The 23,741-nt window shown below is 44.8% G+C and overlaps 1 protein-coding gene across 4 annotated transcripts in view; it reads right to left on the bottom strand.

Moving 5' to 3' along the window:
• LOC110523253 (ral guanine nucleotide dissociation stimulator) overlaps positions 1-22,975 on the bottom strand; it is an 81,690-nt gene extending 58,715 nt beyond the window's left edge. For 2 of the 4 annotated variants that reach the window (XM_036976848.2, XM_090233773.1), the window contains exon 1: positions 21,059-22,975. In XM_036976848.2, coding sequence (XP_036832743.1) covers positions 21,059-21,085 — 27 coding nt within the window. In that variant the 5' untranslated portion in view covers positions 21,086-22,975. Of the gene's footprint in view, positions 1-6,310; positions 7,266-21,058 lie in introns of those variants that run through there. The other 2 variants (XM_090233771.1, XM_090233772.1) reach the window with 1 other exon arrangement.
• Positions 22,976-23,741: the final 766 nt, after the last annotated feature.

Here is a 23,741-nt window from a genome sequence, read left to right as displayed (position 1 = left end):
CCCGTTTATCCTCCTGGATAAATATGAAGGTACCCCATCTAAATGCCGTGGCTTCCTACTTCAGTGCTCCCTCTACTTTGCGCACCAGATGGGAGCCCCCACCACCGAGAGGTCCAAGGTTGCCACGGTTATTTCTCTGCTGACGGGGTGGGTATTGGAATGTGCCACTGTTGTCTTGGAGAGAGGAGAGGAGGACCTATATTCATATGAGGGGTTCATGGCTCTGTTCAAATGTATCTTCGATCAGCAATCGGAGGGCAGGGGGACCTGAAGGCTGCCGAGTACGCACTCACCTTCCGGACAGTAGCAGCATCCAGCAGATGGAATGAGCCAGCACTTTGTACGCTCTTACTGAGCTCCCCTCTGTCGGTTTCACTGCCATTTTGGTGGCTGTGGATCGATTTTCCAAATCCTGTCGTTTTATCCATCTCTCTGGTCTCCCTACTGCTCTCCAGGTCACTGAGGTACAACTCCAGCAGGTCTCCCGGCATTATGGCCTTCCGGAGGACATCGTCTCCGACCGTGGCCCCCAATTCACATCCCGGGTATGGAGAACCTTTATGGAGAAACTCTGGGTCACGGTCAGCCTCACTTCCGGGCAGGTGGAGAGGATGAACCAGAGGCTGGGGAGGTTCCTGAGGAGTCACTGTCAAGACCGGCAGGGAGAGTGGGCCCGATTCCTTCCATGGGCGGAGTACGCCCATAATTCGCTACGTCACTCCTCCACTGGGCTGACCCCTTCCAGTGTGTTCTGGGTTTTCAGCCGGCCCTGGCTCCGTGGACCCCGGACCAGACCGAAGCTCCTGTGGTTGATGAGTGGTTCAGGCGCTCAGAAGTGTGGAGCGACGCTCACGTGAGACTCCAGTGTGCCGTCCACCGTCAGAAGGAGCAGGCAGACTGCCACCGGTCACTGGCACTCCCTTAGGTCCTTGTCCCAGACAATATTGCTTCTGTGTCTATGTTAAGACGCCACTACGATGTTGTCTCGTTTCATGTTTGTTGGTTTATTAAACGTACCACCTGCTTCTCGACTCTCAGCGTCTTCGTTACAAATGCATACAAAGCTTTCCATTGCCCTCTATTTTGCAAATCTGACCATAACTCTATCCTCCTGATTCCTGCTTGCAAACACTCAAACAGGAAGTACCGGTGAAGTGCCCAATATGGAAGTGACTACCGTATCTCACCTTCTTTTCATGTCTCCCTTCTCAGGCCAGTGGTTCCTGGTCCCCTAGCTGATGCTGTCCCCCACGACACCCCTCCACCGCCCCCTGGACATCAAGGGGGGTCCAGCCTATGCCGTCAGATCCCTACTGGACTCTCAACGTTGTGGGGGTTGTGGAGGACAATCTGGATCCCAACATCATCCTTGATTTTCACTTTTGCCGCTGTGGCTAGAGCCGCGCGTCGGGTGTGGTACTGTCACATCTACTCCCGCTCCTCCCCTCCCCGGCATTCAACGTCACCGGTATACTAACCACCGGTCCTGGCATCCATCATTACGCACACCTGCACTTGATGAGGCACACCTAGACTCCATTACCCTATATCTGGCACTCCCTTAGGTTTTTTTTTCCCAAGTCAGTATTGTTTCTGTATCTATGTTAAGACGCCACTATGATGTTGTCTCGTTTCATGTTCGTTGGTTTATTAAACGTACCACCTGCTTCTCGACTCTCAGCGTCTTTGTTACAAATGCATACAAACCATCGCCCTCCATTTTGCAAATCTGACCATATCAAAATGTATTTAAAACCATATCCTCCTGATTCCTGCTTACAAGCAAAAACTCAAACAGGAAGTACCGGTAACGTGCCCAATATGGAAGTGGTCTGATGAAGAGGATGCTAAGCTACAGGACTGTTTTGCTAGCACAGACTAGAATATGTTCCAGGATTCATCCAATGGCATTGAGGTGTTTACCACATCAGTCACTGGCTTCATTAATAAGTGCATCAACGTTGTCCCCACCGTGACCATACGTACATATCCCAACCAGAAGCCATGGATTACTGGCAACATCCGAGCTAAAGGCTAGAGCTGCCGCTTTCAAGTAGCAGGACTCTAATAAATCCCGCTACGACCTCTGACGAGCCATCAAACAGCCAACGTGTCAATAAAGGACTAAGATCGAATCCTAGCATGCCGACTCTGACGCTTGTCGGATGTGGAAATGCTTGCAAACTATCACAGATTACAAAGGGAAACCCACCCGCGAGCTGCCCAGTGAAGACGTCCCATGTGGTTTAGTTGGTAGAGCATGGCGCTTGCAATGCTAAGGTTGTGGGTTCAATTCCCACAGGTGCCCATACAAAACACGTATGCACTCACGACTGTAAGTCACTCAGGATAAGAGCGTCTGCTAAATGACAAATGTATTTGATACACTGCCCATTTTGCAGGTTTTCCTACTTACAAAGCAAGTAGAGGTCTGTAATTTTTTATCATAGGTACACTTCAACTGTGAGAGACGGAATCTAAAACAAAAATCCAGAAAATCACATTGTATGATTTTTAAGTAATTAATTTGCATTTTATTGCATGACAATAAATACTTGTCATGCAAATACTTGTCATGCAAATCTCCTCCTCTCCCCCTCTCCTTCTCCCCCTCTCCTCCTCCCCTCTCCCCCTCTCCTCCTCCCCCTCCCTTCTCCCTCTCCCCCTCTCCTTCTCCCCCTCTCCTTCTCCCTCTCCCCCTCTCCTTCTCCCCCTCTCCCCCTCTCCTTCTCCTTCTCCCCCTCCTGGTTAAGAAGTGTAAATAAGTTGTCATTAGAAAGGTGGAGCAGAGAAGATACTGGAAATTACAGAGACTACAGAGTAATGACACTGGAACTGATAAGAACTCCAAGGGGGCTGACAATACAGACTCCCAATTTCCACCTCTTATCTCTGGGACACCACATCCAGGAACAGAGCCTGGCTGGTACTATAGCCGGGCCGGGTGGGCTTGTGAATTGGGAAATGCAGAGGAGTTTTGGCAAAAGCCTGGTTGTCTGAGGAAATAAAAGTATCCACTGGAAAATTAGCCAAGTAAGATGGGAAATGATCTAGTGACTTTCCAAACTTGTGTCAAAATAGAAATACCAGTCCCAAAATGATTACTTTGACAGCGCTCAAGTTTTCAAGATATGCAACTTTCAAAATACAGATATAACAATGGCATGAAACCATTAAAGTGGCACTCCAGTCTCCTTTTCACCTTATTTACCTTTTCACCTTAACTGATTTACTTAACAAAAGGCACATCTCAATAGGTGGTCCAAGCATGTCATGACATGGAACGATCCATAGACTTCTAATGTGATGGGTCCACTTACAGGGCAAGGAGAAACTAATTCAGTCAAAGCTGGTTGGCTGGTGTCTGTGGAAAGATGGGAAATTATCCTAAATTTGCTACTTAGTTTTGTCACTCACTAATAGTGCCTTCTCTTTCTAGAACTACATTACATCAATCATACATGACCTGACCTATAAAAACAAACACACATCACACAAACCAGCACACACAGAACATGTCTGAAGTTGACCGCAAAGGATTCACACGCACGGCAGATACCTCTGAACCTACTTCAAACGTTCCGACAATAACTTGTCATTGTGACACGTTTTACACAGTAAAATGGCCACTTTCGGTTTAGATCATTATATCAAAGTGACACTAGATCATGTTTTGTATTGTGTTGCTTGCTTGCTACAATGCTACTCAATCCTGATTCAATGAGCATCCATGAAAGGCTGTTGCCCTGTGCCATGTTAATAATAGTGCACACATAAATACAGTTAAAGTCGGAAGTTTACATACACTTTGGCAAAATACAATTAAACTCAGTATTTCACAATTCCTGACATTTTATCCTAGTAAAAATTCCCTGTCTTAGGTCAGTTATGATCACCACTTAATTTTAAGAATGTGAAATGTCAGAATAATAGTAGAGAGAATGATTTACTTCAGCTTTTATTTATTTCATCACATTCCCAGTGGGTCAGAAGTTTACATACACTCAATTAGTATTTGGTAGCATTGCCTTTAAATTGTTTGACCTGGGTTTCGGGTAGCCTTCCACAAGCTTCCCACAATAAGTTGGGTGAATTGTGGCCCATTCCTCCTGACAGAGCTGGTGTAACTGAGTCAGGTTTGTAGGCCTCCTTGCTCACACAAGCTTTATCAGTTCTGCCCACAAATTTTCTATGGGTTGAGGTCAGGGCTTTGTACCTTGACTTTGTTGTCCTTAAGCCATTTTGCCACAACTTGGAAGTATGCATGGGGTCATTATCCATTTGGAAGACCCATTTGCGACCAAGCTTTATCTTCCTCACTGATGTCTTGATATGTTCCTTCAATATATCCACATCATTTTCCCTCCTCATGATGTAATCTATTTTGTGAAGTGCACCAGTCCCTCCTGCAGCAAAGCACCCCCACAACATGATGCTGCACCCCTGTACTTCACAGTTTGGATTGTGTTCTTCGGCTTGCAAGCCACCCCCTTTTTCCTCCAAACATAACTATGTTCATTATGGCCAAACAGTTCTATTTTTGTTTCATCAGACCAGAGAACATTTCTCTAAAAAGTACGATCTTTGTCTCCATGTGCAGTTTGCAAACCGTAGTCTGGCTTTTTTTTGGCGGTTTTGGAGCAGTGGCTTCTTCCTTGCTGAGCGGCCTTCAGGTTATGTCGATATAGGACTCGTTTTATTATGGATATAGATACTTTTGTACCTGTTTCCTCCAGCATCTTCACAAGGTCGTTTGCTGTTGTTCTGGGATTGATTTGCACTTTTCGCACCAAAGTACGTTCATCTCTAGGTGACGGAACGCGTCTCCTTCCTGAGCGGTATAACGGCTGTGTGGTCCCATGGTGCATATACTTGCCTACTATTGTTTGTACAGATGAACGTGGTACCTTCAGGCATTTGGAAATTGCTCCCAAGGATGAACCAGACTTGTGGAGGTATACAATTTTTCTTCTGAGGTCTTGGCTGATTTCTTTTGATTTTCCCATGATGTCAAGCAAAGAGGCACTGAGTTTGAAGGTAGGCCTTGAAATACATCCACAGGTACACCTCCAATTGACTAAAATGATGTCAATTAGCCTATCAGAAGCTTCTAAAGCCATGACATCATTTTCTGGAATTTTCCAAGCTGTTTAAAGGCACAGTCAACTTAGTGTATGTAAACTTCTGACCCACTGGAATTGTGATACCGTGAATTATAAGTGAAATAATCTGTCTGTAAACAATTGTTGGAACAATTACTTAAAGTAGATGTCCTAACCGACTTTCCAAAACTATAGTTTGTTAACAAGAAATGTGTGGAGTGGTTGAAAAAATTGTTTTAATGACTCCAACCTAAGTGTATGTAAACTTCCGACTTCAACTGTACAGCTACATTCTTTCTCCTGGCCAATAAGAATAAAGTACTTCACTTAGGACCTGCCTGAGTGGGCACCCTGACCTGTTCCCATGGCAAAACCATGCTGACCAAAGCCTAAAAGAGCGACCTGACCTGATAGGCTGTCTCCTCCCCACCTCCTACCCACCAACCGGTGTTAACTTACAGATTCTACCACATAACAGTAAACTGACCTAGGATCAGAGAAATAGTACAGAAGTAAAAAATCCTGTCACTGTCCAGATAACGTGCACACTATAGAGTGCATATCAGTTTGCATATGCGTTTAATTCAAAGGTGAACTGTAGCATATTACACAAGCATATTGTAAGCAGTCACAACAGATTCCCACACTACCACTGTCCTAGCTCTCAGTCTCCACACCAGATATCTGCAGTCAGTGATCCCCTCTCAGTCTCCACACCAAACACCTACAGTCAGTGATCCCCTCTCAGTCTCCACACCAGACACCCACAGTCAGTGATCCCCTCTCGGTCTCCACACCAGACACCTACAGTCAGTGATCCCCTCTCAGTCTCCACACCAGACATCTGCAGTCAGTGATCCCCTCTCAGTCTCCACACCAGACAACCACAGTCAGGGATCCCCTCTCAGTCTCCACACCAGACACCTACAGTCAGTGATCCCCTCTCAGTCTCCACACCAGACATCTGCAGTCAGTGATCCCCTCTCAGTCTCCACACCAGACACCCACAGTCAGTGATCCCCTCTCAGTCTCCACACCAGACACCCACAGTCAGTGATCCCCTCTCAGTCTCCACACCAGACACCTACAGTCAGTGATCCCCTCTCAGTCTCCACACCAGACACCCACAGTCAGTGATCCCCTCTCAGTCTCCACACCAGACATCTGCAGTCAGTGATCCCCTCTCAGTCTCCACACCAGACACCTACCAGGTGGTCCAGTATGAGAGGAACATCCAGCATGCACATCATCATGGGCTGGACCAGGGCTCGGTGGAGGCTGAAGGGGGACTTGGACCCCATGCGGCCCCAGGGACAGAGTCTTGGCTTGGGCTTGGGTGGCAGGACGCCCCTGGCTGGGGCTGTGGTCCTCCAGTTCTCAGAGTGAAGCTGAACCAAAGGCTGAAGCTGAACCAAAGAGATCTCTCCTTATGAGTCTTCTGCTGCACTTTCCTTTATCTATTTTTCTCACTTGTTGTTTTCCAAAATGAAAGAAGGGGAAAAATGTCAAAAGTAGACCAAGTAGACGCCTCTTCTTTCTACTCAGACTTTCTCTTTCCTGTCTCTCTCTCCTTGTCTCTTTCTCCTTCCCTTCTCTCTCTCTCCTTGTCTCTTTCTCCTTCCCTTCTCTCTCTCCTTGTCTCCTTCTCCGTCTTTCTCTCTCTTCTTGTCTTTTTCTCGTTCTTCGTCTCTCTCCTTGTCTCTTTCTCTTTCCCGTCTCCCTCTCTCCTGGTCTCCTTCTCCTTCTCCGTCTCTCTCTCCTTGTCTCCTCTGTCTCTCTCTCTCCTGGTCTCCTTCTCCGTCTCTCTCTCTCTCGTTGTCTCCTCTGTCTCTCGCTCTCCTTGTCTCTTTCTCTTTCCCGTCTCCCTCTCTCCTGGTCTCCTTCTCCGTATCTCTCTCTCGTTGTCTCCTCTGTCTCTCTCTCTCCTTGTCTCTTTCTCCTTCTCCGTTTCTCTCTCTCGTTGTCTCCTCCTCCGCCACTCTCTCTCCTTGTCTTTTCCTTGGTCTTAAAGTCGCTGTAAGATCCTTATGACATGCTGCTACATGTTAGAGCACGCCTGTCCACTACCTTGAGACACTCACACATTGTAAACCTTAAAGGAGTGCTGGGGTGTAGGAGGCGAATCAGCGAGCAGGTACTCACCACTCCCTCGCTCTCCTCTCTGAACAGCTGCTGATAGAAGGCTATGGAGTGTTACTGGAGAGTGTGTGTGTGTGTGTGTGTGTGTGTGTGTGTGTGTGTGTGTGTGTGTGTGTGTGTGTGTGTGTGTGTGTGTGTGTGTGTGGTGTTTGTATGAGCCAGGGGCGAGAGAGAGAGAGAGGACTATTAATGATTGAGTACCAGAGAGGGAAGAAAACAGGCTTCTACATGCTTTCTTTTCCAAGGGACCTCTGTTGCCAAGGTCAGCGGTGATGCTTTGTGTGTGTGTGATCATCTAACATAAACATCTATGACACAACGGACAAATCATGTATGTGTGTTGGTGTGTGTGTGTGCCTACAGTGCTGAGGGCCATGGCTGACCAGTTTAAGAGCACTGCATTGGGAAATGTATGCATGAGCATGGAATATACAGTCAGCAGTCTCTTTCCACTGCACATAGCACAAAAAGAGCACTCTAACACGGCTGTTTTTCCTGTTCTATGCGTCTCTCTCATGTGTAAGGTTACCTGATGGCATGCCTGAACCATAAAACACCACATCAGCCACCGAATTCGGAAGTCACTGTTAAAGTATAATTACACAGGACAAGGTGCCTCGCAAATTCACCACTAAGTACACTTCACCTGCTCTTAAAAATGTTCTGTACATTTGTGATGAATGTTAATTCTACACAAAAGCATAACTGGGACACAACAACAGACCGGGGTAGAATGAAATATGGGAGGGATCATCCGGGGTAGAACGAAATATGGGGGGGATCATCCGGGGTAGAACGAAATATGGGGGGGATCATCCGGGGTAGAACGAAATATGGGGGGATCATCCGGGGTAGAACGAAATATGGGGGGATCATCCGTGGTAGAACAAAATATGGGGGGATCGTGATATGGGGGGATCATCCGGGGTAGAACGAAATATGGGGGTTGATCTGGGATGTGCATCCAGGACGTCCAGAGTGGAATATGTACGGGATGGGAACTAGCTCCACAGTGCTATTCCAGTTATGACTCAGATTTACCACAGACCGGAATGTGATACATGACTGTAATAAAGGAGGCTTACTCCATCTAAATGCTTTGCTCTTTTGAAAATGTGCCTCTGCCAGACACTTCTAATGATTATCAGTGTGATATCCCGCCTCGGAGGAAATGTGGACATTAAGATGAATGCGGTATCACACAGAGACCAGACGCGCTTTCTTATCACATAACAAATGTCAAATTCCCTCGTTGGATGATAGCTATCAAGTCTGACGCAAAGCCGGTTGTCAGGATTGTGTTATTTCACCTTTCATCAGAGCGTGAGGTGGCAGTATGAAGGCAAACAAGGCTTGACTTCAGAGAGTCAGTGCCAAGGAGCATGGGGATCAAGGGATAGATAGCAATTATGATGATGAGGGCAAACTAAACGGATAGCTGAGGTGAAAAGGTCAAATAATTAATTGGATATATAGAGAGTTTATGGACAGAAACAGTAATGGGTGGATTAAAGAGAGAAGATGGAGGGGAAATGCATAAACTGACAGTAAATAAAGTGCACTCAAACAAAGGATGGATGAGAACGCAGACAAACTAATTACAAACCAAGAGCTTGGGGGTAAGACTGAATCTGTGCACCAGGTATGTTAGGAAGCAGCAGCAGAACCCATATTAAGATGCAGAAGCCAAACTCAGCCGACGCCGCGGAGCTTCCGTCGTTATGGAGACAGCCGAGCACTCATGCGCACTACCAGCCCTGCCCGTGTGAGTTTTGACTGCCGGCCAAGACACCAAGGCACTCCTCCAAGATGGACACGTCCAAAATGGTAAATGTCTCATCCTGCTTTACAAAATGTTGGTAATTCTCCAAAACCTTTCAGGCACCTCTCATGTCTTGAACATGTTTAGCCTGACAAGGAGGGAGTGCTCACTGGACAAAAAGCAAATGTTCCCGGAACATCAAGGAGAACCCGGAACAAATGTTTAGGGAATGTTCTTTAAACCTCTATGACCTAAAGCCCAAGTAAGATTCTGGCATATTACATAAATCTACAGTAAAAATAAGTACCATGGGCTAGGAAGACCAACGTGTTTGGGATTCCATGTCATGTGACAGGAAGTGTGAAGGATCTGGGGTCTGTTCACTGGATGATAAGTCAACTCCACTTCCTGTGGGTCATATGCTCGGTCCCATATTTATCTCCAGCTCTTTGCCTGATACCCCTTCGGTAGAAAATAAGAACATAGCTCCACCTACACCTACGGAGGTGTGATGATGGTGGTCAGGCACAGCTCCATCATCATATGTTTCTATCTGCATTTCACTTCCTGAGTGTGCTGGCCACATCTTCCCCCGTCCATACAGACATGTATCATGTCAACACTCCACAGAGGATCACATTTAAGTGCATGCTATATGCTTCACAACTTAATCCAAAAGTACATCATCACAGTGAGATAGCAGCCTCCTCCAGGGAAGCCCAGATGTAGGGATGGAGCAGCCTCCTTCCTCTCTCTGACAGACGACAGGAGACAGAGAGGTGTGTGTGTTTGACCTGCGTCTACTCAACTGGATGGAGAAAATGGTTGCTGTGTCAAAGAGCAGCTAAACCGGGATTCGACGATGTGGTAAAACAAGCGCTAGGCTACACACACCACCTCCTTTGTTCACATACTGTCCCTGACTGGCCAGGTGCAGCGACTGGCCAGCTGCCATGGCAACAAAGTGACCATTCCCTGCCCCCCCTTCTTAAGACACAATAGGCAGAGAGATATTTATTGAGGCCTCATTGGCAGCCCCCGTAATTACAGCTTTGCTATTCACATAGTTGTTTTGTTAGAAAGGGGACGTTGACTTTCTAGCTACAGGCATTTTCATGTCTCATGTCAACTCTTCATCATGTAATAAATACTACCACGTCTGACGAGGCATATATGACACGCATTCATGTGTTTTGTCTCAGGGAAGACCCCTCGGGGGTCCTCCCAGCCGCCGAATCACAAAAGCTTATCCCCGTTGAGAGGCTTTCAACAATTAACGAGCGGCGCGTCTGACTGGCAGAGTGTAAAACAACTGTCTGTCAGAGGGATGGAGATGGGCTCACAGCCAAGAAGCTTCTCAGCCATCTGATGTCCTGATCCCCACTGTCTCCAGAACAGTCTAACAAGCCACCCCAGCACAGGGGAGGCCAAAGGTCAGGAGTCAGGTCAGGGGTTGTTATAGAGGCAGAACAGACACACATAAAACTGCAACAACCCACAGACGTGTCTTGCAGCAACAACAGATTATGAGACTATGATCGTCCTTTAAGATTCAAGACTTGACTGACTTATTCAAAGATTTGAGACTTGACTTCTGGCTCAATGACTTGAGACTCAACTCAGAGTCGTGCTCAATGACTTGAGACTTGTCCCAGAGTCATGGTCAATGACTTGAGAGACATAGGATGCCTTGAGAGACTTGAGTCTGACTCATCCTCAAAGACTTGAGACTTTATTTATTTAATAAATACAGCCTGGAATCAAACCAGGGTCTGTTGTGATGCCTCTACCACTGAGATGCAGTGCCTTAGACGACTGTGCTACTCGGTTCAACTCTGGTTGACTATGGTTCGTGACTCTGGTTTGTGCTCAAAGACTTGACTCAAACTAGCCCTAAGTGACTTCTGGACAGGTCTGGCACTGTCTCACTGATTTGCAGTGCAAGATGATACATCTATCAGGACCAATCTCTCTCTTTATAGCGACACGTGTTTTGATGAATTGTGGCTATTATTGTGTCATAACTCAATGTACATGCTCTTTGTCTCTGAGACTTTGTGTACCACAGTGAAACAGGATGGGCTTTGGACATCAACAGCATATATCCTCCCTGTTCCACCAACCTTTACTCCCATCTGTTTACCTTTTCTCAGCTAACCGCTGACAGATCCATTGTCGGGTTTCATTACAAGCGCATTGAGGAGAAGTCACAGGGTCTGGCGCCAGAAGCTGAAATGTTAGCTCTGAAAAAAGGTTGAGTGGGAGGTTGGAGGTTGGTGCTTTATGTCCTTTATGACGTATGATATCATGATCATCCTCCCTTGGCCTTTCATAGTCGGCAAGTTATCCCACCTGGTCAACCCCTCCATGAATGTTCCTCCATTTGGCTCTCATCACCCTTAATTCAGGACGGATGCTTCCACACCCTATCCCTGTACTGTACAGCACACACTGTCCATGCTGTACACAGTCATAAAGGATGTGCTTCCTTGAGCCCTCAGCAAGGGAAGCATGGTAGAGGGGAAACATGGCGATAGTGGTTCATGTCATTTATGGGGTTAGTACAGAAAACAGGAGTAAGTTATAAACCAGTGTTTACCCTGCCAGATATAATTGAGGGGAACAATGCATGTAAACTTTCCATCCGTCTTTATTTGTCCAGTTACACTCACTCACTACTCCAACCTTAAATCCAAGCATATGTACAATGCTATAATTTGCACCTAAAATATGTATCAATGTCGAAAACACACACAAACTTTATATACAATTATAGCATTGTACAGTTTGATTGGTGCAGCCAGGCATAACCAATCAACCCCATGACCAGAGGGGCCTAGAGTCTGATCTACCACCATTATCACACTGAAGCAAAACATGCCCACCGCTTCTATAGCAACGAGGGAAAAATAAATGATGTCACCGCTATAAGTTACTGAAGAAAGGCACAGATATAAATACTACAAGGCATTAATAGTATCTGCTTTCTACCAGACCAGAATAAAGCATCAGCAGCTGATGCTGTTGATCTAGCAGATAATTAAATGTGTTTTTTTCTAATAAAGACATGTACAGTGGGGCAAAAAAGTATTTAGTCAGCCACCAATTGTGCAAGTTCTCCCACTTAAAAAGATGAGAGAGGCCTGTAATTTTCATCATAGGTACACTTCAACTTTGACAGACAAAATGAGAAAAAAAATCCAGAAAACACATTGTAGGATTTTTTATGAATTTAATTGCAAATTATGGTGGAAAATAAGTATATGGTCACCTACAAACAAGAAATATTTCTGGCTCTCACAGACCTGTAAATTCTTATTTAAGAGGCTCCTCTGTCCTCCACTCGTTACCTGTATTAATGGCACCTGTTTGAACTTGTTATCAGTATAAAAGACACCTGTCCACAACCTCAAACAGTTACACTCCAAACTCCACTATGGCCAAGACCAAAGAGCTGTCAAAGGACACCAGAAACAAAATTGTAGACCTGCACCAGGCTGGGAAGACTGAATCTGCAATAGGTAAGCAGCTTGGTTTGAATAAATCAACTGTGGGAGCAATTATTAGGAAATGGAAGACATACAAGACCACTGATAATCTCCCTCGATCTGGGGCTCCACGCAAGATCTCACCCTGTGGGGTCAAAATGATCACAAGAACGGTGAGCAAAAATCCTAGAACCACACGGGGGGACCTAGTGAATGACCTGCAGAGTGCTGGGACCAAAGTAACAAAGCCTACCATCAGTAACACACAACACACACTATGTCCCCCTGCTTAAGCCAGTACATGTCCAGGCTCATCTGAAGTTTGCTAGAGAGCATTTGGATGATCCAGAAGAAGATTGGGAGAATGTCATATGGTCAGATGAAACCAAAATATAACTTCTTGGTAAAAACTCAACTCGTCGTGTTTGGAGGACAAAGAATGCCGAGTTGCATCCAAAGAACACCATACCTACTGTGAAGCATGGGGGTGGAAACATCATGCTTTGGGGCTGTTTTTCTGCAAAGGGACCAGGACGACTGATCCGTGTAAAGGAAAGAATGAATGGGGCCATGTATCGTGTATCGTGAGTGAAAACCTCCTTCCATCAGCAAGGGCATTGAAGATGAAATGTGGCTGGGTCTTTCAGCATGACAATGATCCCAAACACACCGCCCGGGCAACGAAGGAGTGGCTTCGTAAGAAGCATTTCAAGGTTCTGGAGTGGCCTAGCCAGTCTCCAGATCTCAACCCCATAGAAAATCTTTGGAGGGAGTTGAAAGTCTGTGTTGCCCAGCAACAGCCCCAAAACATCACTGCTCTAGAGGAGATCTGCATGGAGGAATGGGCCAAAATACCAGCAACAGTGTGTGAAAACCTTGTGAAGACTTACAGAAAACGTTTGACCTCTGTCATTGTCAACAAAGGGTATATAACAAAGTATTGAGATAAACTTTTGTTATTGACCAAATACTTATTTTCCACCATAATTTGCAAATAAATTCATTAAAAATCCTACAATGTGATTTTCTGGATTTTTGTTCTCATTTTGTCTGTCATAGTTGAAGTGTACCTATGATGAAAATTACAGGCCTCTCTCATCTTTTTTTAAGTGGGATAACTTGCACAATTGGTGGCTGACTAAATACTTTTTTGTCCCACTGTACATCTGGGGCGTCCGGGAACACCATGCACAGCCAATCAAGGCGACAGCACTGCAGACAGGCACACAAACAGCTCCTCGGTCGTGACACTATTGTTAGTGGCAAATGACCTGTGTTCTGTTGGGCATTGCCTACCGTCTGTGAGGGGGGTGTAAACCAGGTGCAGCCTGTCATTCAATTAGCAACCAAGGGACAGAGGCACAAATGAGCTCAAAACGCTGGGGGAGAAGCCTCAACCAGCACTACATAAGGCCTTTTCAGAAGGAAGGAACAAAGTGAGAAAATGGAATGAGGTGCAGAGAGATGCATCCCAATACTAAAAAATAGACTATCCTGGATAGTAATGCAAATGGTAGTTGCTACATTATCTTGTCAGTAAACATGTTATCTTAACTCACATCTCTTTGCCTCATCCATACAGCTAATAACACAACAGTTGGTGTCAGCAGTGGGATCGAGCACTGCAGCAGGTATAGTCACAACAAATGAAGAACTGACTACCACACTTAGAAAAAAAGGGTTCTTCGGCTAGCTAACTTTAGCATATTCGCTAGCTTGCACAGCAAACTAATTCATTGTGATTGAATTATAATGTCAACACTAGCTACAGTGGTTAGCTAGCTTGGAGGTAGTATTTAGTGTTGTGTGCATTGTGTCTGTGCACTTAGCTAGCTACAATCCCATAGCCTACATTTCATTTGAAATATGACTGGCTCATGACATTTAATCATGTATTTACAAAGAAAATGCCCCATTTATTTTTGTTGTCACTCCTGTTGGCCTCCCCACGTGGGAGTTTCTGCTCTCTGATTGGCTCAAAGTCAAGTTATTGGCCACTGACGAGCATTGCGATTCTACAATTGCAAATGCCAGGTTCGTCGCTAGCGGGTCGGCACGCAGCGGGTACCATTTTTGTTCTAGCTAGAGAAAAAACATTTTTGGTTGCAAGTAGAACCCTTTTAGTTCAAAGTAGAACCCTTTTGGGTTCCATGTAGAACCATTTCCACAGAAGGTGGAATGGGAACAGCTAGCTAAATGGGAACAGCTCCTATGGGAACAGCTAGCTAAACATTTGGCTATGGACTTGCACTGGCAGTATAGGATTATGGAGAGTGAATTAAATTGTTTCTTTGTCGTCTTGCTAGGTAGTTAGCTGTGGCCATCTGGCTAGTATCAACAAGGGCTTCCAACAAAATAGCAACATTAGAGCAGCTAGCAAGCTAACATTGGGTTCTAGACCATTAACTAAGCAACACAGAAGGACATGCATTGCCAAACAACGCTACTGCCACCTTCTGGTTTGGAGTATTTTAACAAGGCTGAGTGGCTGATGACTTCAAGTTCTTTGCTGTGTGAACACAAAAGAGATTATACTAAGTACTGTCTGCAGGCAAATGTTTTACAATCCTTCCGGTGTCTCTGGGCTATTCGTCAGTAGAAAGCAAGTGAGCGAGAGAGAGAGAAAGAAATAGAGAGACAGAAAAAATACGAAATAGAGAGACAGAGAAACAGAGAAACAGAGAGAGAGAGAGTGTGTATGTTTGCTTGTTCTGTGATTGATATTGAAGGTTAATCAGTGAGAGTGAGGGGTCTGTGCATAATAATATGTATTTGTGAGTGTATAGATGTCACCAGTGACATAACTACTCTGTATAACACATTCAAGCCAAACCAAACCAATCAAACGCACCCAATCAAAACACACCAAACCAATCAAACACATTGACTAGGCTAAAACTAGACTTTTAACATTATTTCCTTTCCGCAGTTTCAGGCTTCTCTACGATAACTCCACGGACGGCTACAAAACGACAACACATTTAAGCTTCAAGCAGCTCTCACTACTAGCCTACATGAGGATGGCACAACACCTTCGGCCCCTCGCGGTCATACACACTAACACCCAGGCAGAAACAACAACTAGTGTCCCCTCACATTGTGACAGCGTGACCTTAGGCTGGTGACCAGAGGTCAGACTCCATTCAACTCGTCGTATTGTCTCCTTGCCAAAGGAAGTGGCGTTTACCCGCCCTCACGTTCTTCATGATTGCACCCCTTTGTCTGCCTATGAGCGTAATGGAGGCAAAAAAACTAAAACATGAACAAAGGTCTCGACAAGTAGACCACGCGCAGCTACGAGAAACCATGTTAACGGTTGATTGTAACGGACAGAACATTTTTGTGCGACCATTGGCCAATGAACCGCAAGTGTCGCTCATGGTTCGTGGTTGCTCATCAGCTACACTGCTGGTAATTAGATCATATTCATATCGTTGACCTTGAGTTCATTATAATGAGAGAGAGGGGAGGGGGATTATGGGAAGGTGGCTGGCTGGCCCTTTGTGACATCATCCCCTGTAGTGGTTGGTTGGGGGAGTTGTTGATGATGATTGATGAGGGCAGTGTGTCATGTGACTTCCCATAAAGCACGGATGACTGTCAGGCCCTATTCCTAGAGGAGCTGACACCATAGAATTACAATGGGTATAAAATACATTACAATTCAAATCCATGTTCCGTGATGTGTGGTTTGGTGGCCATGTTGGGTGTACTATTTGAACTGTTTGGTTAATTGATAGTTATCCCATCCTTATTCGGAAATTTGTTTGGATATGTGTTCTCTGTGGCCATTGCAAGGAATGCATAAATGTACACAATGTACAAATAGAATGAACTCACTGACAATTCGTAATATCACGTTCACCAAATCAGCATGATACTGTGAAAAGCTGTGAAGTTCATTAACCGTATTCATGATGATTATTTTCCCATTGCTCATGTACCTCTGCTTTCATTTCACATAGCAGAGGTTTCATGTCCTGTGAACATGTGCAACTTTTTCAGCCTTATTATAACATTCTTCTCCTGAGCTTTCAAAAGAAGTCCCTGCATACAAGTACCAGCACAGCAAGCAGAAACATCTGGAAAAGACCAGCTCACACTGTAAACCAGTGGTTCTCAAACCTCTCCTCAGGGACCCCCAGTCGTTCCATGTATTTCATCTATTCCAGAGTTAGCACACCTGAGTCAACTTACCAACTAATCATCAACCCTGAATGTGAATCGGGTGAGCTAGTTCAAGGCTACAACAAAGATATGAAACGTCTGGGGGTCACAGAGGAGAGGTTTGAGAACCACAGCTGTAAACAGTTGGGTCGGGCAACAATTCACCGGAGTGACAGAGACACCTACTGGACATACCAGGTCACACAACTCTATCTCAGTTGGTTCCAATGTATCGTCCAACTCACACCAAAACCTGAAGCACCTACTTCCTCATGTTAACCCAAGCAATAGAAGATATGTAGATAGTTAACTTGTGTAAATTATGCTTAGGAGCTATTTAAGTTGTGATGGTCACATAGCCTACAAACTAAAAACTATATTTGTGAAACCCCACGAATGCATAATAATTTCATACAGCCATCCTTTTCAAGTCGTCTCCTACAATGCACTCATTTTTGAAGGCAGTGCAACGGCAGTGAGTACAGTTCTGGCTAAGTGAATTGGAGGACTCCCCATTTTCCCCCAGTGGTCCGAGCTGGGCTGTCTGCCAACGGGGGCTTAGGTCCACAGGCTTGGCTGTCTAACCTGTTAGCATAGCAACGCTCTCGCAAAGGGGGCAGCAGAGGACACTGTTTTATAGGGGCTACTCTAAAGTTTATGTTCACACTATACTGTACATAGGCTGCCATTTCTGAAGTCAGACGTACTAGTACTAGGAAACATGCGTGCACTCTCACACACACACACACACACTCACAAATACAAACACATATATCTGTTTTCGAGAACACTCATTCTCATAACCAAAAGTTTACTAAGGGTCACAGACAGCAGTGTCAATCTCCGGTTCCTGTGTCAAATTACAAACACATTATAAGTGGGGGGTCCTACAGTGCTTCCTGTAACACAGACGGGACACAAGCATGCATCCACGAGACTGATCTCCAATCAGACAAATCGTATGAAAGAGAAGGAAAGCAGAAAGAGCCACCCAGCCAGTCTCAGAGTCTGTAAGATTTCTACACATTTTTTGGAATTTTACCCCTTTTTCTCCCCAATTTCGTGGTATCCAATTGTCTCATCGCTACAACTCCCGTACGGGCTCGGGAGAGACGAAGGCTGAATGTCATGCGTCCTCCAATACACAACCCAACCTGCTTCTTAACACAGCCATACTGCTTCTTAACACAGCACGCATCCAACCCGGAAGCCAGCCGCACCAATGTGTCGGAGGCTACACCGTGCACCTGGCAACCTTGGCTAGCGCGCACTGCGCCCGGCCCGCCACAGGAGTCGCTGGTGCCCTACCGACCAATCCCTCCCTAACCCGGACGACGCTAGGCCAATTGTGCGTCGCCCCACGGACCTCCCGGTCGCGGCCAGTTACGACAAAGCCTGGGCGCGAACCCAGGGACTCTGATGGCACAGCTGGCGCTGCAGTACAGCGCCCTTAACCACTGCGCCACCCGGGAGGCCCTGATTTCTACTAATTTTAACTAATGAAATAGCCTACACCCCTTGATTTGGAAAAATATGACTTCAAAATAGCTTCATAATCAGAGTAGTACAGCTGTCTTATTGAGTCATGCTTAAAAATGAAGACCTACTACTGCATTTATGTTTTTGTTGTCATAGGAGGCTTGCAGAGTGTAGCTTTAAAGACTAAAGGAACAGAGAGAAACAGAGATTGGAAGTGTAGCTAATCGAGGACATGAAGTTTCTGAAAATGTACAAAGTGTCTATCTATCGATCCCTCCCGGATACATTCTGTCACTCTACCCTCTTATCTGTTATTTATTGACCTGGCTCTAGCTCAAGCCCAGCGAGACTTCACAATCTCACACCTACAACTGCCTCCAGCCCATTCGTTCCCATTCAGACTGCCAGAGAATGAGACCTAAACTGAAACTGCTTCCCAGTTCCCACACTGAGTTAGCCTAACATTAGCACCACAAGTTAAAGGTGTACTTTACCATACTGAGGCCTCAAGATGTGGGAATATCCAGCCTGGTCTCAGAGCATTACGTATTATTCTGATGCAAAACGTACGATATGGTATGAATTCTAACGTTAGCTAGGCTAAGGGTTAGGGGTCAGGGGTCAGGGTTAAGCTTAGTGTTAAGTTTAGGGGTTAGATTAAAGGGTTAGGGGAAGGGTTAGCTAACTTGTTAAGTAGTTTCAAAGTAGCTAAAAAGCACTAAGTAGTTGAAAAGTTTCTAAAATGCTAAAGTTGGCCGTGATAACATTCAAACTTGCAACCTTATGATCGCTAGAAGTTTACGTTATACGCCCACCCATCCAACCACCCTACTTAATTAACCATCTGTCTTAGTAACCATACCAAACGTAACATACAGGATTTACATTTACATCTAGTCTATGAGACCAGGCTGGTTATCCAATGTTGCAGTGCTGCACCCGCTAATGTCTTGTGGCCATTAAATACAAGTCCTCCAGGTAATAGTGAAAGGAAGATCTGGGTAAAATGCATTTGAGGAGCTCCAAGGTAATCGGACCAATGTATAATGCATTAAGATTAATAAATAAGTCAGAGGAATACACTGTAACTAGGTGAAACAGAGAGAGAGAGAGAGACAGACAGGCACCCGGGAGAGTTCAAACAGTAAGCAGTGACAAACAAAAAACAGATATACTGACAAAAATCACAGTAACAAAATATTTTATGAAAAGATGGATTCTACTTTATATTATGGACCAAAACCTTGTATTTACTTGATAATAAAGTAATTACATAGGTTGGTAGTGCAACTACATCACAGGTACATGTTGTAAATAGTTTCATATCACCAAACTCGTAGAACTGGTGTGGTAGTGCCGCTCCAGGCCTGGAGTTGGAGAACTCTGCAGTAGAGGCAAGGCCCAAGGGAACAGCACAACCACCTACTCCTTCTGCGACCCCCAGAGTCGGACCAACAAACAAACCAACGATGGCCCCCCAAGGCCCCCCAGTGCTCACCCCTTCGGACCTTCCCAAAACACGTGCAACAAATGGAGCCTCCAGGGCCGGAATCTCAATGGATTTTGAATGCCTTGGGAGGTGAAATGGAACAGTATTACTCTGTGGCCAACAGGTCATATGACATGGATGGAGTGTGAGAGGATGATGAGGTTGGGTCTAATGCGCTTATGTGACTTCCTCTCCTTGTCTCCTACACGTGTTGCCTTTGGATTGATTCCTTTTGTAAATGTTTTGTGACATTCCATCATATCACAGGCTGGTACACCGGTCTAAGGCACTGCATCTCAGTGCTAGAGGTGTCACTACAGACCCTGGTTCGATTCCAGGCTGTATCACAACCGGACGTGATTTGGAGTCCCATAGGGCGGGACACAATTGGCCCAGTATTGTCCGGGTTTGGCCGGTGTAGGCCGTCATTGTAAATAAGAATTTGTTCTTAACTGACTTGCCAAGTTAAATGAAGTTTAAATACCAGGGAGTAATTTCAATAGCTGAGGGTCTTGGCTTGATGGTCCTTTCTAGTGACTCTTTGGTGGCAGGTAGCCTAGCGGTTAGAGCATTGGGCCAGTAACCGAAAGGTTGCTTGTTCAAATACAAGGTGAAAAGTCTGTCGATGTGATCTTGAGAAAGGCACTTAACCCTAATCCAGGGGCGCCATGCTACTATGGCTGTAAAACTGCATATATCCGGTGTATGTGACAAAACATTTTATTTTATTTGTATTTTTTAGTGTAGAGGAAATGTGGTGGAGGATCACTTCCTTAATACCCTCATAACCTCCCTCATTGGCTTTGTTAACATGCTGTGACTGCCATTTACAGGATGATTTCTGCTAAAGCACAGAAAAACGCCACATCAACATTTTAGAGCATCTCAGGATGAAATGTTTTTCAGGATTCAGTATGGGGAACACACACATTCTCTCTCTCACACATACACAGTACTCTAGGCTATTTTATAACAAACTTTTCTGACCCATCATGTTGAGGAAGGAGGGTGGGCAGTGCTGTGCACTACACCATCCCATGTCCCCCGCACTGCCCTCGTTCTGCATGCCATGACAGATGTACAAAAGACATGGCCTTGTGCCAGGCCCTAATCTCTTTTGTAAAGACCATACAATGATGATCCCCTGCCTGGGGAAGTTATTTGAATAGTGCATTATTATGGTAATTCATTCCAAACCATTCTAGCAACTGCGTCCTAGCAGGTTGTTTATCTTAGTTTTTATTCTGAATGCTGTTTTTGCATTTACCGTGAGAAAGTAAATAAATAGGGCTTATCTATAGCGATCAGGCTTGGTCTCTTTAAATGTCTGTCCGGGTAGCCTAGAACTTCAACTAGAGCAACAGATGAAAAAAAACGAATTACTTCACCTTTGCCAAAAATAACTTAAAGCAAACTATAAGTATTTTGTTACCTGTGTATCCAGCATCATCATCATCATCTTCTTCTTGGATTCATATCCCCTTCCTTTTCTTTTTCCTGGCAAATCTCGACGCGTCGTGAGGCACTCCTACAATAAAACTCTCCACATTTCGAGCGAAACAGCCAAAAACCCACGGACAGCGCACTTGAAACGTGTCGAATTCCCCGTGACTGTAGTAGCCTAGTGCTCGTGGCTTGTACAGTGCAATATCCTCGGAATACAACAGCGGTGTACAGATGTGTCATCAATTCCACCTCTGTTGATGGCACTCACTAAAAATCAGACTGTAAGCATTAAAAAAAGCTTATCGCACTTGAAAGTTAGACTAATGGCCGAGTAAGAAAAATATCCTCAGTAATGGAAAATACACTTGTTTCAAACCAAGTGGGCCACATATGGTTTCTATTCAGGGTGATAAACCCGCAGTCCGATTTTTTATCCAGAAATCTGTGGCGGAGCTTGGACAAATAACATTGAAAAAAATAGATCACAGTGGGACAATATTAGAATAAAAAACAAACGGCCTTCACTTCATGCATGGATAGGCCATATATTCATATGACAGTTATATGCTGTATCTATATTTACATTTTAGTAATGTATCTGACGCTATTATTTAGAGCCACTTACAGGACCAATTAAGGTTACGTGCCTTGCTCAAGGGCACATCGACAGATGTTTCACCTAGTCGCCTCGGGGATTCGAACCAGCGACTTTTCTGTTTACTGGTACCTGTGTGAAACGGGATGTTTGCTTGGTTCGAAAAATAACTCTTGATTATATCGAGGTTGCGCCCTTTAAATTCTCAATTAGATTAATTTCATTTGACACTTGGAGACCAAGTGGAATGGATACGATCCCGATAGATACAATAATTCAATGTTGGCCTTGAAAGAAATTTGTAAGTCAGTTACATTATGAAATATGAATTTAAAAAACGGCATAGGGCTATAAATCAGCGATATCCATGTACAATTCAATTGATATTCTCACGCAGCCACTCCACCTCATAACATGATGCTGAAGGCACAGATGGATGACAGGGCGATTCCGATTTCTGGGTCATCTTTTCCTATTGCATTTTTCCCGACAAGATGCCATCACATTTTATGATTTTGTTTTGGATATGATCCAACCATTAGCCTATAGTCATTATAATCATACAATTAATAAGCCCAACATGTATTTTCAGAGTTGGGTGCTCCCCATGTCGATATATGTATATCCAGAGGCTCCCGTTTCTATAATTATCCCAGTGTCTCCTTCATCAAAATATTCTCCTGACACAAAATGGATGGTCTCTCCAATGTCTTGCTTTTTCATATTCTTCTCTGAGCAGACTCCTTCGGGATGTGTGGAATCGTTGTCATATCCCTCCTTCATATGCCTCTGAGGTGTTGGCTGTTCCGTTGAGAAAAAAATACTAACCCCATAAATAGCATGGTGGGAAGCGAGTCCTGTCTTAGCCAAGCAGACGCATTTAAATACCGAACGAGAAAGGTGGACATGTACAAATAAACTACATGTACAAGTAAACGAAAAATCACTGGCATCCACAACGCACGATGTTAGCAAATGAAATTGGAATGCTTCGGTACCCACGAGCTGTTATTGACGAGGCTGAGATGCCTGTGTCTTGGGCTTTACCTCAATTTCGCAGTATACCCTGCGCCGGAGCGGATTGTCATTTCTGAGCCCCGAAGCAAGCATAAAATCATTAATTCTCAAAATTGTCCCAGTGTTGTTCCTTGGTGTAGTCCCGGTCGGGCAGAATAATCAGTCGCTCTCCCCGCCAGCCGGTTGTCGATGAGATGAAGAACAGAGGGAATACTGACAAACCTCACGACCCACTCGCGCTGAATTCTGCGTGCGCAGCCAGCCAGGGCAGATTTGACCTCAATCTGAAATAGCTACATTACAGACATGAATATAATCTATATTGGGTGCCTGCTGTAGTCTAGTGTAGCTGTCACCAAAAGCTCAAAGCCGGCATTAAAAACAAATGTGATCACATAGCCTAGTATGGGGCCTTCGTGACATCATTTGATAGGCTAGACTGGTGTGCAAATGCATCGTAGATTAAATGTAGGCTATTTAGTCAAATACAATACTGAGCCACACACTGACCCTACGATTGTCAAATAACTAACATTTATTTTACGGAAATTATAAATAATTATATTCCTCTCTTTAAAGCCCTTGGTGTTTAGCTCGTGTGAGAGACAGGTAGAATATACAGAATATTCCCGTGATGCCTGGTCTGGCAGATGCGACAAGACTCCTCGTAACCCGCTACGATTTCGGCTTTCCCAAGTCAAACATAAGACTGATATTTTGTAAGATTGACAAATTCAACATGGGCCTAGTATAAAACGTTGACAACAACCTATCATCGCTTACAGAGGAAAAAGAATCATGGGCACCAAGTGGTCTATGGTGCAAGTAAGGGAGGGGTTTCCATGGAAACAAGCTGCTGAAAGCTCAGTACCAAACCAAGTTTAATAACCAGTGATGCTGTACCACTATGTGGCAGGATTTCTAAATTCTGGAAGTCATTGTATATTTTTACCAATCATTCAACCATAGTCCCATCATCAAGGTTCAGATATTTATACAAAATAGCCTAAGTATTTGAATCATCATTACAAATGTAGCCGTGATTGAATTAAATTAA

The sequence above is a fragment of the Oncorhynchus mykiss genome, chromosome 5, assembly GCF_057628025.1.
Source record: "Oncorhynchus mykiss isolate SJ-2025 chromosome 5, ASM5762802v1, whole genome shotgun sequence".
NCBI lineage: Eukaryota > Metazoa > Chordata > Actinopteri > Salmoniformes > Salmonidae > Oncorhynchus > Oncorhynchus mykiss.
The sequence above is the reverse complement of the archived record's forward strand: the minus strand, read 5'-3'. Positions and strand labels throughout refer to the sequence as shown.